At 48.4% G+C, this 16,917-nt stretch overlaps 6 protein-coding genes across 6 annotated transcripts; 2 read left to right on the forward strand and 4 right to left on the reverse strand.

Annotated features, from left to right (window-relative positions):
- The first annotated feature begins 439 nt into the window (after window positions 1–439).
- V1513DRAFT_452011 (uncharacterized protein) lies at window positions 440–1,169 on the forward strand. The gene has a single exon (XM_066899056.1). It carries the CDS (start codon window positions 505–507, stop codon window positions 682–684), a length of 180 nt encoding a protein of 59 aa, XP_066751311.1. The 5' UTR covers window positions 440–504; the 3' UTR covers window positions 685–1,169.
- V1513DRAFT_473810 (general substrate transporter) lies at window positions 869–2,932 on the reverse strand (the record flags this gene model as incomplete). Its single annotated transcript, XM_066900180.1, has 3 exons — window positions 869–2,452; window positions 2,505–2,587; window positions 2,640–2,932. 3 exons carry the CDS (start codon window positions 2,930–2,932, stop codon window positions 1,266–1,268), a joined length of 1,563 nt encoding a protein of 520 aa, XP_066751312.1. The 3' UTR covers window positions 869–1,265.
- Window positions 2,933–4,904: 1,972 nt separating this feature from the next.
- Window positions 4,905–7,332, forward strand: V1513DRAFT_234412 (glycosyl hydrolase). Its single transcript, XM_066894428.1, has one exon. It carries the CDS (start codon window positions 4,999–5,001, stop codon window positions 7,162–7,164), a length of 2,166 nt encoding a protein of 721 aa, XP_066751313.1. The 5' UTR covers window positions 4,905–4,998; the 3' UTR covers window positions 7,165–7,332.
- V1513DRAFT_452016 (uncharacterized protein) lies at window positions 7,317–8,559 on the reverse strand. Its single transcript, XM_066899057.1, has one exon. It carries the CDS (start codon window positions 8,463–8,465, stop codon window positions 7,500–7,502), a length of 966 nt encoding a protein of 321 aa, XP_066751314.1. The 5' UTR covers window positions 8,466–8,559; the 3' UTR covers window positions 7,317–7,499.
- A 4,283-nt stretch (window positions 8,560–12,842) lies between these two features.
- V1513DRAFT_452020 (uncharacterized protein) lies at window positions 12,843–14,375 on the reverse strand. The gene has a single exon (XM_066899058.1). It carries the CDS (start codon window positions 14,308–14,310, stop codon window positions 12,958–12,960), a length of 1,353 nt encoding a protein of 450 aa, XP_066751315.1. The 5' UTR covers window positions 14,311–14,375; the 3' UTR covers window positions 12,843–12,957.
- Window positions 14,376–14,566: 191 nt separating this feature from the next.
- V1513DRAFT_452023 (uncharacterized protein) lies at window positions 14,567–16,390 on the reverse strand. The gene has a single exon (XM_066899059.1). The coding sequence runs from the start codon at window positions 16,318–16,320 to the stop codon at window positions 14,662–14,664; it is 1,659 nt and encodes a 552-aa protein (XP_066751316.1). The 5' UTR covers window positions 16,321–16,390; the 3' UTR covers window positions 14,567–14,661.
- Window positions 16,391–16,917: the final 527 nt, after the last annotated feature.

Raw genomic sequence — 16,917 nt, forward strand, 5'->3', positions numbered from 1 at the left:
CTTAGTCATGTTGTCGAGCTGACTGACCAGAATACACGAAAGCACCCATTTTTACGCAATTCTGCAGCAACTTATCTCTTGCATCTTGCATGGCAAGCATTTCGCCCGGTTAGTGATCGTACAGCAGTTGCTTCAAGTTTATAGGCAGAGTAGATGTAGCTTTTACAGATGCATTCAATAAGTGTTTTCTCATATATTCTTATAGGCGCTTTTATTACCGTGCACTGGCAGTCGTAATATCCGGAGTGACATATAGTGATGACAACAGCGGTCTGCAGTATGAGGTGGCGAAAGGTGCTCCGCGCTCGACAGCAAATTGCACTGGCTATGAGGTTGTTCACACTTAAGCTTCTAATGGTATTACGAGCCTTGACCTGGCTCTAAATGGAAATGGAAGTGCTTTATATTCGCCTGACCCTTTCTTCCGGCACAATATCCCTCGAAGACAACATATCATAGAACCCAAAACCCATAATACTTGATTGCGGCTCAGATAGCAATGGGATGCTGTCTGGAAGTATCCATGTCGATGATAGTGTCTCTGCCAATTTAAAGCATAGCCTGCTGTCTTTCGAAGTGAGTGGAAGCACACGTACTATCGCAATCAGCAAGGATAATTTCCACATTGCGCCCGAAGTTATCTTCAGTACGGGTTTGGGGATATGCCTCAACCGGTCCGCCTAATGCTCTTCATCTTAACGGTCATTCGTCGTGCTAATCTCAAGTGACCTTAAATCAGCAGGTGCTCAACGTCACTAAGCAGAACGTTGATTTGAAATCTAATATTGTGCTTCAATGGAATTTTTTTTTTCGTTTCTGCAAATGTTCGCACTTGTTATCATTTCTAAGGTGTGGCGCCCCGTTATTGTAATGTATTCGAAGTTGAATTTGAATACAGTTGTGGAGCGACTTGACAAGGGGAGCGGACGGATAGTAGAGAACTAAATTCGCACGCTGAGCCCGTTTTATTTGATTTCTGGGACTTGAATACAGTTGATATGGTGTTCAGGGTTCAGAGGTCCACATCGCCTAAAACTCCTACTGTTCATTGGAAAGTTTACCCGTGAGAGCAAACCCCACCGCGCATTGCAAGCTGCTCTTGGCCTGTCAATGGAGATCGGAAGTAAGAGATGTCACTACGGACAACTTGACGAGAATCAAATTGATGAACTCGAAAATATGGTCAATATAATTTCAATACAAGCTAACTCAGAAACAATCACTTTACACAACATATATAGTGACAAAATGCATTGCCAAATAATTTAGACACGTTCAACCTGAAGGCCACGCTGTTTCTCGGCATCAACAATATTCTCGGCATTCTTGATATCCTCAGACAAGGCATGAGTGGGAACAAATGAGCTTGACTGACGGGCACTAGAGACCTTCTCATAGAGCTCGTCCACCTCCTCAAGGGACAAACCCTTGGTCTCAAAGACGAAAAGAAAGACAAATACAACGGCAGCCAGGCAGAACGTACCCCAAATGAAAAATACTTTGGGTCCCAAGTTCGCATTGCCTGGACCTGAGTCGACCATGTAAGGAGTTGCAAATCCAATACCAAAGTTCCAAATCCAATTCGACATTGTGCAAAGTGCAACACTCTTGGATCGAGTTCGAAGGGAAAAGGTCTCGCCGGTGACGACCCAAGCCACAGGACCCCAGGTGGAGGCGAAGAAGGCAATATACATGCACACGAAAGCAATCAGGACCTTGTTGGAAACGACAGAATTGACACTGACGCCGACAATTGCAACGATGTACTCAGCTGCACACATACCAATGGCACCAACTAATAAAAGCTTACGGCGACCGATCCTCTCGACTGCATACATACCGGGAGGAGTCATAACAACATTGACGATGTTCGTAATCAAGTTAATAGTGAATGGGTCGGTGATACCGGACTTCTGGAAGAAATCTGTGCCATAGTAGAAGATAAAATTGATGCCGCTCAATTGCTGAAGGGCCTGAACAGTAGTGACGACGACCAACCTATATATTTGACGACCCTCATTGGTGAAGCAGTGAATAAATCCCGTGCTGCCACACGAGAGCTCGTACTCATAGTTCGCTCGAATCTCCAACAACTGTTCGCTCACGTACTCGTGATCAGGAGGAAGAGCGCTTAGACGTCCGAGAGATTTGCGTGCTTCGTCGAGCTTTCCTTTCTTAACGAAATATCTTGGCGATTCCGGAAGGATTGCCATACCGACTGCAAGAATCAAGCCCCAAGCAAACTGAATGCAGATAGGGATTCGATATGCACTAGTATTAGTACGATTCTGGGTAGAATTGTTGACAATACTGGCGATCAGCAAACCGATCGTAATGGCCCACTGGTACCCAGACACGATAGAGCCACGAATCCATTTAGGAGCAGCCTCAGACTGGTAAAGAGGTACCACAGCAGAAATAAATCCGAGACCAAGGCCGGCAAAAAATCTTCCTTAACAGAATTGTTAGTTAAGATTGACAACAGTATGGAGAAACAAACATACCGACAGCAAATAAGGGAATCGCAGACGCGGCAGCCTGAAGGGCTACACCAATGGCGAAAACCGCACATCCGATAATCAAATTTCTAAATATTAGCGTAAGGCGTGGCGATACACAAAACAAGACAGAGTGCTCACATGCGCCGCCCAAAGATCTCACCGACAAAAGACATTGAGAACGACCCGATTGAAGTGCCTGCGGAAAGAATTGACACGATCAGCGACTTTTGTGAAGACGTGAGGAAAGGATTGCCACCGTCGTCCTGATGAGTAGCAAACACATGTTTGAAATGATCCATGGCGATAATGCCACTGATCGACCCTGTGTCGTAGCCATAAAGAATACCGCCAAAACATGCGAAACTGGCTACTATGATAGAAGGCCAGAAAGAGCCTTGAGAAGGCTTCTCAACATTTAGACCGAGCTTCATTGCGTAATACGAGCTGCAAAAGATATGAAAGCAATATCGGATTGGCAAACAAATGTGAGATTGGGAAGACGAGTTCTTATAGTTTTCTATCAGCCGGACTGAGCAACCCAGTCCGACTTCAATTGCTTGGATATCAATACAGTGAATATTGCGGGGTCACGCGGGGTCACTTTGTGGTTCATGTGGGGCAGAGAGGCATAATGGCGTGTGGAATTGCTGATGGCGACTCCGGCTCAATGGTTGTTCCGCATAAAACCTTAATAAACTTTATTTTTTTTCCTTGTCATTTTAGTTCGGGGATAACATCAAAAATGCCATTGAAAAGTTTTATAATATCAAAAATTCAATTGAGTGTCGTACGACTCGTTACTTGGCACATTTTGTAGTTAACGACTAGGCGCTAAACCACCGACTGGCATGCAACTCCATGGGCAATCATTTTCCTTGGCACTTCAACTGCACGCGTAGGGTCGGATTTGACGGCGACGAGATTAGTATCTCTCTTCAATAGACCTCATTGCATGTTTGAAAGTTATTGTTGTAGGGCACCAGATCTCCAATGTAGGCGGTATTATAGACAAGTGTCTTTGTGAATTACGGCGCTTGAAAATTAACATCACCGGGTTTCCAGACCGGGTTAGGAAATGGGTGAGAGTGGCACGACTCCCGATGGCATATTTGATATTACAAAACTTTTCAGTGGTATTTTTGATATTATCCGTTCAGTTTTTGAGATGTGGGGTTGGCGCATTTGCTTGGCGTTGGGGCTAATGAAAGCTAATAGAGTTCGTGAATATGCAGACTTCGGAGTTACTTCGGGATAGGCGTGGCGCATGTGTCTCACTTCAAACATTGCGACTGTTTCGCCAAATGCTATCATAACTACCGCAAACTAATTAATGCTTTCGGTATTAAGGCGGCATTACGCCGTGTATCTTGTCCAGCCTACTAGCGGCAGTCCAAAAGTAGTTTGCGCCCCTCTCGAAGTTGATGAGTGCGGGGCAACTCGTTGAAGCTAACGCTGCTTGTATTTTTCTAGATCGGGGATTGGCCAGAGATAACTCATCGTTTAAGAAATACTAAATTCTACTGCGTCGATCGACAGTTCATCTACTCCGCTTCCTGTACAATGGATGCCCAACTCGGTAAGCTAACTTCCAGTGCTGCTGGTGCTGCACATGTGTGACTACCGCGCCTGCTGTATCTCCGAACATTACTTTTGATTTGGCCAGTTGTCGCCTCAAACCCACCAGCTTCCAAATAACTCCAGTCCCAATATGCTCACACTTGAAAGATGGGTAGAAGTGCGGGGTTGATACACCACTGCAAGTTGTGCATGCTCTAGCATCCGGGTCGTTCAGTCATGTCATCAGCCGGTCTGGGTTAGCATCAGGGTCAAACTTTGACAATTTTCGTTTGTCGGCCCCGGTCCTTGACCAAAACAGAATTCACCCCGCATCAATTACTTTAACCCACACAATTCTCTGTAGTTTAGTCAAGTGGCATGTGGAAACTGACATGCGGGGCAGCCTGTACGTGGGGTGCCAGCAGTGCCAGCGGGGTGACTTCCTTCGATCCACTTCACTACCCCGACCGCCAACCCCGTCTTATTGCAACTAGCACTTGGTCTTGTCTTTGTCGCTAAACAATGGTTGCGCTAATTTGCTAGGTTCGTTATTGCGATACTCTAAACATAGTAACTTTGTTGGGCGACGATCGAACAGCTGCTTGACGGATACGGAAATGCGGAGTCCATGGGATTGCAGCAGTAACTCCTCTTGTCTGGATTCTGGTCGCTTCGCACTGACGTCCTTCTCCCACCATCCCGCTACACTCGTACTGCAACTCGATTCTCCAACGGAATTCTGCTTTTTCCATTTTTCTCAATGGTTAGTGATCTGCGAGCTTTTCCGTCATTTTGCTTGGCAAGCACGACCTTTCTCCTCAATTGCTTTTCCGAGCCTGTCATTTCTTCGCTCATGGACAAAATACAAATGCTAGGGAAACACGCTCATAATGATAATTGTCATAGCCAAAACTAAACCAATTCTTTCCGCGACTGAGTCATGGTTTCCTGGACAACTTGTGTCTTCATATTGCTGCTTGGGTTCGGCCGTTGTTTGGTCCACTCCTATTACACCGAGGAGTACCGTCCGCAATTCCACTTCACTCCAGAGCAGAATTGGATGAATGATCCGAATGGGCTTGTGTACTACAATGGCCAATATCATCTATTTTACCAGTATAACCCTAACGGGACTACCTGGGGTTTCATGTCGTGGGGCCACGCTGTCTCGACCGATCTTGTGCACTGGAAGCATTTGCCGATTGCGCTCGAGTGTAAGTCCGATTCTAACGGGAACGTCCTGGAGATGTTCTTCTCTGGTTCCGCTGTTGTTGATGTTAACAACACGAGCGGCTTTGCTGTTCCGGTCGGCAAGGACCATCACGGCAAATTCATCTATTCTACCCCAATGGTTGCCATCTACACCAGCAACTACCCTACGGCCCATACCCAATCCAACGGCGCAGTCATCCGTGCAGGCCAGCAGTCCCAGTCGATCGCATTCTCCAACGATAATGGCCTAACTTGGACCCAATATGATGGCAATCCTGTCATAGAATCGCCTCCTGCGCAGTACGCCGACCAGTACCAGCAGTTCCGTGACCCATTCGTGTTCTGGTATGCTCCATCATCGAAATGGATCATGGTTGCCTCTTTGGCAATGGAGCACATCCTTCTTATATATTCATCCGAGAACCTGAAGGATTGGACTTTACAGTCTCAGTTCGGACCGGAAAATGCAAGGTTCGGACAATGGGAGTGTCCGTCATTGTTTCCTCTCCACGTGGACGGCAACAAGAACATAGTAAAGTGGGTCGTACTCATGGGAATCAACCCTGGTGGTGTTATTACCGGATCTGGCACCCAATACATCTTGGGTTCGTTTGACGGAACTACTTTTGTCCCCGATCCATCGGATGTATATGACCCCACGCAGATCCCGACTGGCAGTACTGTGTTCCAGGACTTCGAGTCGATTTCGTCCTCGTTTGAAGAACTGGGTTGGAATGCCACAGGTGACTTTTCCGGTCTTGGTCCTCAGAACGCGTCGACTGTTCAAGTGTGGGATATCATGGGATATCTTGGAACAGGCGTACTGACAACATACCTTTTCGGCGACATCGCGATGGGCACCATCACATCCCCTAGGTTCACAATCACCAAGCAATACATTAGCTTCTTAATCGCAGGAGGTTATTATCCTTTCAATCCGGCCACAGCTGGAACTCCCGATGACAATCAAGTTTCATTCAGTCTCGTCATTGGCGGCCAGGTCGTGCATTCGCAGACGGGCACCGACACTGAGGATCTGGTGTGGCGAAATTGGAATGTGGCGGGATGGATAGGCCAAGAGGCGTACTTTATTGTCACCGATGTCAACACTGGTCCTTTTGCACACCTACACGTCGACGAGATCATCTTTTCTGACAGCCCCAAGGACGAGGGTAACTGGTTCGACTTCGGACCCGATTTATATGCTGCCGCAACATACAACGGGCTAGATACCAATCATCGGACCGTGATTGGGTGGATGAACAATTGGGCCTATGCCCAAAATATTCCGACCAGTCCGTGGCGAAGCGCAATGACTGTTCCACGTACCCTGGCGCTCAAGACCATCAACAACAAGGTCCGACTCGTGCAGCAGCCAGTATCGTCATTGTCGTCGCTCTACACATCAAAGTTGTATTCCAACCAGTTCAAGTCCCTCCGGGCAGGCGAGACTGCGATAAATGTGCCAGCTCCATACAATGCGAGAATGAAGCTTACGGTACAGTTCAGTCGCGGACGTGGAACACAGTTCGGTGTCATTCTGCGCTCTAATACAACTGATACCCAAGAGACCGTGATCGGGTACGATTTCCTTGGCCAGAATGTGTTTGTCGATCGCTTTTCGTCTGGCGATAACTCGTTCGTAGATTGGCAGCCCAACCCTTACCCTGGACGTTTCATTGCGACTCTGCCGACGAAATCCACCGATTGCATCACGCTCAACATCCTCTTGGACTGGTCTTCGGTCGAAGTCTTTGATGGCCAGGGCCTGGCAGTTATCACGTCGCAGATATTCCCACTTGATGATAGTGCTCAAGTAAAGCTGTTCTCCGTTGGTGGCACAACAAAAGATGTTACTGTGTCCGTCAATGGCATCAAATCATCCTGGACTTGAAAAGCTTGATGATGAATGGGGTATTTCCAGATATTGGATTAAAGTTGTTCTAATCAAAGGCTTGGCTATTTCATAAGCGTGGATGGTTTTATTGCCCGTTGGTATGGGGATATGTTGACAATTTGAGTTTACGCAGTGCGATGTACTAGTGGGATTTTCGCAATATATTTTATTATTAAAATCTTCTATAGCTTAAACAAGAAACTGCACCAAGAAACTCAATAGTTTGTGGTTTTAGCTCACGGCCATGCTTTTTCGCTACATTTCGACCGATAACTCCTCATTGAATGACCGTTTCAAAGGCCAGTATGACCATATACAGTCCTGCATCACGCCTACTTCCTATCCATCGAAATAAGAACTACTTTTCCCGGACTGACCTTCCCATACGCCTCGACAGCCTCATCCAACCCAACAACTACAAACTCCTCGTCTGCTTTGGTCTTCAACGTGCCATTGTCAAACCATACCTGCAACTGCCGCATTATCTCGGCCATATCCGCAGCAGAGTAATTGAGCGAATTACATCCAACCAGCTCATGCTCCTTCCGATATGCCCGGAGCAAGTCAAACGTGAAATCCGTGCTGGCCCCTCCCCTGGGCGCGGCGATCCATACATACCGTCCATTGACCGCCAACACGCCCAATGCCGCCTTCATCAGTCCGATATCTCCTACCGTATCTATTACAACGTCCGCTCCCTTCCCACCCGTCAGAGAAGTGACAGCCTCGAGGGCGGTGTCCATCGCCACGTTCACATCGGTACTGTCACTTCTCGATGCCGTAATCACGCCTTTGCAACCCATGGCTTTGGCTACCTGGACCGCAGCCGATCCGACCGCGCCTGCCGCACCAAGCACTAGAACAACATCTTCCGCCGTCGTCCTCGCTCGTCGGACGCACAACACAGCAGTCGTGAACGGCACGCCTACACTCGCGGCCTGTAAATACGACAAAGTCCGTGGCTTCCGTACTACGGCTGTTTCCGGAACGAGGCAATACTCCGCATGAGCCCCATCCTCCGAGAACCCAAACTTAGAACCACTGGTCCCATACACATCCTCGCCGATTCGGTCCTTCGGGCCGGCGACTATGGTGCCCGAGAAATCGCGACCCGGAATTCGCGGGAAGGATGTCAGCGAGAAGCCGCCTTTAGCGTTTAGTCTGTCGGACGGCTGGATTGCGGATGCGTGAACTTTGACGAGAACGTAACCTGCTGTGACAGTCGGCTTCGGGACCGTTTCCAGGGAAAGGGTTGGAGGTGACGAACGCGAGGAGCGCTTCAGACGGAGGGCATTCATTGAAGTGGATTCTGGCGCCAGGCTGTGCTATCTTATGATGTAAGAGAGGACGTGTGGCAGAGCGAACATGTTCATGAACAATACTGGAATATAAACAAAGGATGAAATGGTCGATGACATCACCGGTCGGGTACTCGGCCCGTTAAGCCGATGAACTGTTTACTTCCACTTGGCACCAATAAGGTACACCAATAAGGTTATTACGTAGTCAATGACTAATGTGGACATAAACGCCTTTGACAACTAGTCGCCAGAAATATTTCTGTAACACTCGGAGAGTATTGGTTTCGCAATCCTCATCTCCCTCGGTGTTAGGGATCGGCAGGATAGACGGATAACAGATATATCCGTGGATATCCATCGTGGATACGGATACGTGATATGGATACGGATGAGACAAGACTGATTAGTCATACCCATGGATATATCAACTGACTAACAGCCTGTTTTTGGAGTTACGGTGTCTGAATTTCCGGCATCTATCAAGCACTTCAATTCCCACTTATTATTCGCCGAATACGCCTTCAAACTTTAGTCACGTGAATAGACTAGGTTTCATTTACCTCAGCCGCAGATACCCTTAATGCCACACATAGTCCACTATCCCTGGTATTTTGTCCCTTTCCGCCCTCCAGTGGATCACTGTCGGAGTTTGGTCTTTCTTCACGTTGTGTCTCGGGTAGTGGCCGGCCAAGTCCGAGTAGGGCTGTGGCGGATGCGGATATCCGCCTAATTTGACCGAATCCGCCACAGGTTTGGCGGATCCTCATCCGCCGTCTTCGTCGAATAAATCCGCCATCCTATCCGCCGGGATCGGATAAATCTAAAATGATTGGTCTAGCCTAATGAGGTTAGACATTTTGCTTTGATGATTTATCGCCAAACTGTATTTGGAAACCTTCATTTCAACCAGTTTGTTAATACGACTCTCTCATCTAAATAATATTAAAAATAGTGTTTAATAGTCCGGCATTAGGATTACGTAGACGATTTGCCGGTTTGCCGATATAGTATCGGCAAATATCGGCGACGACACAATATCGTCAGTCTCAAAATCTTGCGAATAAATTACGAATAAATATCGGCTGGCGTAGGTGTTAACCGATATTGTATCGGCATATAGTCGACGATATCGGTTATCGGCAGACATTTTCTTAAATTAGGACTAGCTGGTACAGACTACAGGACTTAGGAGAGATATCAATTACCCGCCCGATTGACCATTAGTAGGTCTGTATGGCAATAATATGTAGAATTCAAAGTGATGAGACAAGAAACAGGGGTTCAGGGTTTCCAGCATTTCGCGCTCTTAACGGCCGAGCAGTGCGGCAGATTTATAACGACGTCAGCCTCTGTTGACATTTCATGTGACACTGTTAACTAATAGATGTATTTTGCCAATTAATCTATTGCTTATACGCATATGACCGGTCACGTGATTTTTATCGGCACGCATCCGATATCGCAGGCAGATCCCGACGACATAGTATCGGCAGGCTCTAAAATCGGCAGGCTTTTTATTTCGCCGATATAGTATTCGTAGCAAAAAAAAGTCGCCGGCATTGACGATTTGCAATTAGAATGTGAAATCAGTGCGATAGAATGTATCCTTGCGGAACTCTTAAATGTTCCGTGGATATTCGCTTTCCAGCGACACAGTGCACCTTGGACCTGACCTTATACTCCACATCGATCTTTCCTAATTAGGAAATTATCCGCCTTATCCTCCAATTTGGGCCCTGGCGGATGTTTATTCGATATTCCCATCCGCCAACTTAAAATGCGGCGGATATTTATTCAAGGCGGATAGTTTAGCGGATACAATCCGCCATATCCGCCATCCGCCTACAGCCCTACCAAGTCGGTCGACTTAGCTTTTGTTCTCTCCGTCTTCCAGTTGTTAGAGCACGTCCGTCAGAGGTGGTTTTTCGTGTATCGGGCAGATGAGATCATTCTGCGCGATTCTTTCCAGAAAGCATTGCTAAAGAAATCCTATGATAGTTCGGATAAGTAGTATTAAAGTCACAGTCGGCGCCAGTCTCAGGGATGTTGAAATTTGGCAGTTGCAATCGTTTTTTGCTTTCGTGCTAAGGCGCCGGGTCGCTATTTCTTTTTCCTGAATTGTTCCGCTTTTGGTTTTCTTTCCTTGCTTCTTCCTATGATGTTAATATAGATAATAGACACACATTTGATGTTTTATAATAAAAAAATAAATTGTTAAAACAAAGACGTATAAGTAGTCATATGTTATCGTACGATGGAGATCACGACTGATCGAGCAAAGGCTTATAATCACGTGATCTATCCGTGGATACTACGGATACGGATATGGATAAAGCCAATATTTCTGATACAGATATTTACCTTTGGATACGGATACAGATATGGCGGCCGGGATATTATCCGTGCCGATCTCTACTCAGTGTAACGTATAATGATGTTAAGGGCTCAAGCGCCTCCAAAGGAATTGGAATTAAACAAGCTTTTGACTTAATAAGATTTTTCTTTGAAGGATATTAAAATTAAATTTATTTTATGCAAAATATAAGAAAGAAACTAAACCTTTCTTATGATCAAGTAAAAAGTAAACCTAGAGGTACGTCAGGAGAATCGTCGTGCCATCCGTATCTGCATGTCCTGAATCTGTCTCGAAATGGCTGGCTATAATTTGCTGCAGAAGTTCGTCATCTGAAATTTCCAATGCAGTACCTTCCTCTCTGGGCTTTTCGGTTGCGTTTAAGAAATTTTCGAGGCTCTTGGCGTGGTGGATCCGCCCAACCTGCTGGACAGTGTTAAAGAGAGAAGTAAGATCTGGGGTCACATTGGAGAGCTGAAGAGGCTGCGCGACAAAGTACACTTTTGAAAACAATTATTCATTGTCATCGTTGACAGTTTTTTGCCAATTCTGCTGGGCATTTATATTGCAAATGTCCTTTCGTGCCGCAGGTCCAGCACAAACGCTTTTTCTCCGTTCGTTGTGGTGACGTTGTCGACCTGGCAGCATGCGGTCAGGTACTATGGTCGCTTGCATTCGTATGCCGTTTGGGTTGCTAGTTGAACGACCATATTCCAAGGCACGTTCCATAAAGCGGCTAATCCAGTCGCAGTGCTAATTCCTGCATGTCCTTTAGCGTGGAAGATTTATGCCGCGGCGCCATCTGATCCTTGATTGCATCCTTCAGGCCATCTAGAATTGGTCTGTGAAACTCGATCGTTCCAAGCCAAAAGTGCCGCTGTGGACATAAACTCCGCTATGTATTCCGAGATGAGACATCGGTTCCATGCTCGAAGAAGCCAGCGAATTGCATCCAAGATGGTCACAGTCTGAAGAGGCCCTTGGCAACTCTCAAAGCCTTCAAGCATATAGCATAGCCATTGCTTCCGGTAATAGACCTTAAGATCTAAAGTTGGAATCGACTTGTAGAATTGGGTAACAGCCACAGGATGCGAATATATGGAGATAAGGCCAGCATTGTAGGCCCCGAAGTTATCCACCGTAAGAAGAACGGTTCGAGATCCAACATGATTATAAAATGCAAGAAGCCACTCCTTCATAATGATCGTATTCATCTTTGTGGACTTGTTTGACTTCCATCGACGTCTCATGGTAGATATGCTGGTATTCCGCAGAGCATGTAGCCCCTTGGATTTACCAATGAACCTAACTATTTTGTCCGTTCCAGAAGCATTGACACCGAGCATGATAGTAATCTGTGCCTTGTCCTTCTTGAAAACAGGGCGGCACTGAGTAGAAAGTCCTTTAGAAAAATTCTTCTCTAGAACAGGCCGGTTTCATCAATAGCTTGTTGATTAACAGAGCTAGCTTCTCCGTGCAGTGTGTAGTTCTGGATTTAATGTCGTTCTTAAACCGGGTAACAAGCCTGAGCTAAACTGCGGTTCCGGAAGGTCTTGATACTCTAGTAGCTTAAGTTACTTCCACATCTTGCGAGCTCTCTCAATCAGAATGCCTTTGGTTATGATCCCCCCTTTTGCTTGATTAGTTTCTGCCAGTCAACTAGGACACCTTCAAGCAGTGCCCAGTTTGCCCGTCGATCCCAAAAAAACGAAGAGGGCATAGATACGGCATCAAGATGTTTATATCGATCGCTGAGAGATTCCGAAACAGTAGACTGGCTTGTCCGACATACTTTATCTCTGAACCAGTTTGTATAGGCGTTCTGTGATGGTTGGGGAGATTGTTGCTGGCACAAGCCTTGAAGAGACTTCCGTTGAGCATCGGTTATTGCCTTCGAAATATCAAGTTTCCGTGAAATTTTGGTGTGAAACACATTATTACAAAAAATTGGCTTAACAAGGGCTATCGGTTATTGCGAATCGGTTTAGCGGGGTTCTACTTTATGTGTAAAAACGACTTAAAACCGATAGTGTGATAATATTTAGATGCCAATTATTAATACAAGTGTGACAATGCTACCTTTAACAGCCCAACAGTAAATGTCATTTTAATTCATACAATATACAAGAAAGACCTCTAGCCGCCCCACTGCTCCATAATCTTTGCCATTTCTAGTTTCCGTTTAGTCCAAGCCTCCTCTATCTCCTTCTTTTCAATGTCGGCTTTGAGCGCCTCCTCCTTCTCTTCCGCTTCCTGTTCGGCTGTCATGGTCGGGTTCGGTTGCTCTGGAAAGACATGCCCAACATCGTCCCAATTATGTAAGTCTAAAATCTTGACCATCTCTCTGCGCGCGCTCGTCTTCATGCTGTGACTGTATCCCCGGCTATTTCCTGCCCCCAGCTCGGTTTGGTCGTTCTCGAGGCCCTGGTTATCACTATCTTTAGCGCCGTCGACACGCCAAGCCGAGAACAACGGCGGCGTGATGGAATATCCACGGATAATTCCCTGCTGGAGTTTCCGGATGATATCGATGTCGATAGCGGCGGTAATCCCACGGTAGGACAGATCGAGTATCAGTCGCTCTGCACCCTTGCGCGTGATGGCGTAGCCCATTGTACACACGGGACTCCAGGCAGGCGCGATGGCGCGCATTTTGCCCAAGTTGCGGCCATGGATGCCGAGCGACTGTAGCTGGCCAACAAAGTGGTCGAAAGTGTCCTGACGCGACGGCACGTTGGGGTCCTCGTAGATGTGCACGAGATCCAGACGGTTCTCGTTCGCGCGGTCCGAGCACTGGCCGACGTAGAGCACGTCCCAGTCGAGCCCGTATGGTGCTGCTTTCTTCTCGTGCTCTGTCGGCGGCGTAGTGCGAATGCGATTGTTTTGCATCTGTGTGCTGAGGAGTTCAAAGATATCGTGGATGTTGGCATCAAAATCAACGTCGTCCTCGAGCACGAGCAATGTCTCGAAGTCGGACTCGAGCAGGTAGCGCCACGCGTCGACATGTGCGCGCCAGCAGCCGAGCTCTGGCGGCCGGAGCCAGTACGAATGGAGTGGCTTGGCCTTGTCGGCGATGGCAGCGCCGTCCACTCCAGGGATGTATGTGAAGTTGATGCCGTATACGGAGCCGAGCAGCTCCATGGCGTCCTGGCGGTCGGAGCGGTAGGGCATACTGAGGTAAGCGATGCCACCGAAGCCCAGGGTCTCGTTCTGCGCACGCGATGCTAGGCGTTTAATCGCAGGTGCTGGCGTGGTATTATCCATAGCATATGGTAGCGGATGTATCAGGTCGGCGAACAGCACATAGCTGACAGTGAGAAAAACGACTGAACCGAGCGCAAATACGATCGCGACGCAGGTTGCGACCATCCGCCTTCGCGACCAGTTCAGCCGTGCGACCGCGTCGCTTGTGGTCCATTCTAGCTTGCGATAGCGAACTTTGGCAGAATCCAGCAAGGCCCTAGATTTCTCTGATACGCGTGAATTCATGGCGCAGTGTGGTAATGAGGCATGAAGGCGGAGATGACAGGGGCAAAAATGGCGATGAACTTTTAAACATCGTGGCTGGGAACTAATCGCGATGAGACAGACTCGCGATCCACAGCGCTGCTGACCCGACCCACATGATAAGAGTCTGACCCATGCGTGGAACTTGCCTCCCCGCACGCAACGGGACCCGAACACACATAGTCGTCTCCGCACCAATGTTTAGGGAAATTTCATACAGTAGTACGCTAAATTAAGACAGTATATGTTCAAATACTTTATATTACAAACTTATTAATGTTATTATTATTATACAAAATTATTTATACAAAATTTAAGTCCAAAATGAAGCGTTCATGTTGCAACCGTTAACGATAGATCTTCCGCCGGCGTGGCTGCCTGTGTTCCCTCGGTTTTCGTCTGCTCAACATTATCTCCCCCCGGCGTTGACTCATCACTCGTGTCCACTGTAGTCTCTTCTGATATCTCCTGGTTTGTCTCGTCACCCGCCCCTTCCGCCGAATTTTCTCCAGGAGATGTAGCCGCTTCGGCTGGATGTTCAACTGTCGTGGTACCCTCACCAGTTTCCTTGCTCTGGCTATCGGCCGGAGCCTCCTCAGCTTTATCAGTCGATGAGTCGGATGAATTGCTGGTCGCGTCACTAGACGTAGGTGTCTCAGAAGAGTCTGTGACTTCCTCTAACGGAGCCTGGCCGGCTTCCTGGCTTGCTGCCTTCCCCTCCTCTGGGGTGCCACTGAACTGGGGGACGGGCTCCTCGGACCCCTCAGCGGCTGGAACTACAGTCTCTGTCCCTTTCTTGCTGGGTATTACGCGTTCGTAGTCCTCCCAATTGGTCCGGTCCAGGTTCACGAGCATCGCGTGTCGCGCGCTGTTCCTGATGTTGAGACTGGTGCCCGCGATATTACCGATATCCTTCTCTTTCTCGTCTTTCTCCTTCTTCTGCTTCTCAATTTCCTCTGGCGATAATTGCTGCTTCGTGTCGCTGTCTTTCTCGTTGTTAAGTCGGAAGGCAGAAAACGGCGGTGGTGTGACCGTGTAGCCGCGAATGGCACCCGCTTGTAGCTTGTTCAGTATGTCGACATCGATTGCCGTGCTGAGACCCAGATACGACAGGTTGAGTAGTAATCGCTGCGCGCCACGGCGAGTGATGGCATACGCCAGCGTGCACACCGGACCGTACGAGGGCGAGATGACGCGCGTTTTGCCGATGGCCTTGCCGTAGACACCAAAAGACTGCAACATGCTGATAAAGTGCTCATGCGTGATGGCGCGCTGCGGAGCATCCTGGTCGCTGAAGGCTTGGGCAAGGTCCTTCCGCGGACTAGCGTAGTCGGAACACTGGCCAAGATAGAGGACGTCCCAGTCAAGGCCGTAAGGCGCCGCCTCGATCTCTCTTTCCGTCGGCGGCACGACACGCAACTTGTTATGCTGCATTTGCGTGCTGATGCGTTCAAAGATCTTGTGGATATTCACATCAAAGTCAGCATCGTCCTCGAGAATGAGCATCGTCTCGTGACGTCCAGCAAGCATGTGTCGCCAAGCGTCGGCGTGAGCGCGCCAGCAGCCCAGCTCCGCAGGCCGCAGGTGTGACCCTCCGTCCGGCACAGACTTGGGGTGTACTGCCTCGCCATCGATACCGGGAATAAAGTGCAAGTCAAGGCCATGGATGGAAGCGAGCAAGTGCATGGCATCCTGTCGGTCGGTGCGGGAAGGCAGGCTGATATACACAATTTCTCCAAATCCGAGGGTCGCATTATGAGCGCGCGCGGCCAGCGACCGCGCGCGAGCATCGACGGTGCCGTTCCAGCTCGTAGCCGGGTTGACGTCGTAGGAGTCATATTCTTTGTTAGGACTCGCGAGTATAACGTAACGTGCTGCCATGAGAAAAAGTGTGCTGAGCGAGACCCAGAAGAGAAGATTTCTGCTGCGCTTGCCAGCGGCCAAGTACGGCAGGTGCGCGAACGCTGCTCGTACGTCGGACATGGTCACCATGGCGACTGGCGACTGGTGATGGCGATGCGATGGCGGAGTGAAGAAAGTCGACAGGTGACAATTTGACGATAGCAGTGGGAAGAACAGAACAGAACAGAACGACGGACCGAAGGAGACCAGGGTGGACCAGTCCAGGCTTGGGTTCGGGTCGGGTCGAAACTGCGGCTATCGCACTTCGGTTGCTATTAGCGATTATCTACCTGCGTCGGTCTCGGCCAGATGCGGCTATCGCCCATCAGGTTATCTTAGACGCCGCTGCCCTAGCCCTGCACTTCGCCTGCGGACACCAGTCGAAGGCACAAATCAGGCAGTTTACCCTGAACTATGAGCCGCACATACGCTTTGCCCGTACGTTGCTAGAGAGAGCCGAATTCTGCGCATGAACCGTTCGGAAGGGTTCAATTTGTCACAATATATTTGTGTGTGAGCACGGCATAAGTTTTTGCGGGCTGATGGCTTAGACAACCCGACGGCGACGAGCTTGACTTTGGTATTTTGAACAGAGAGACAAGGTCGGACATTGGACATCAGACTGTCTTGTCTTTCAATTGGGGATATGCATTCATCCGTTGCAAAGCAACTTCACCACGGTCTGCA

Source organism: Lipomyces chichibuensis (genome assembly GCF_038497645.1).
Source record: "Lipomyces chichibuensis strain CBS 12929 unplaced genomic scaffold V1513scaffold_44, whole genome shotgun sequence".
Taxonomy (NCBI): domain Eukaryota; kingdom Fungi; phylum Ascomycota; class Lipomycetes; order Lipomycetales; family Lipomycetaceae; genus Lipomyces; species Lipomyces chichibuensis.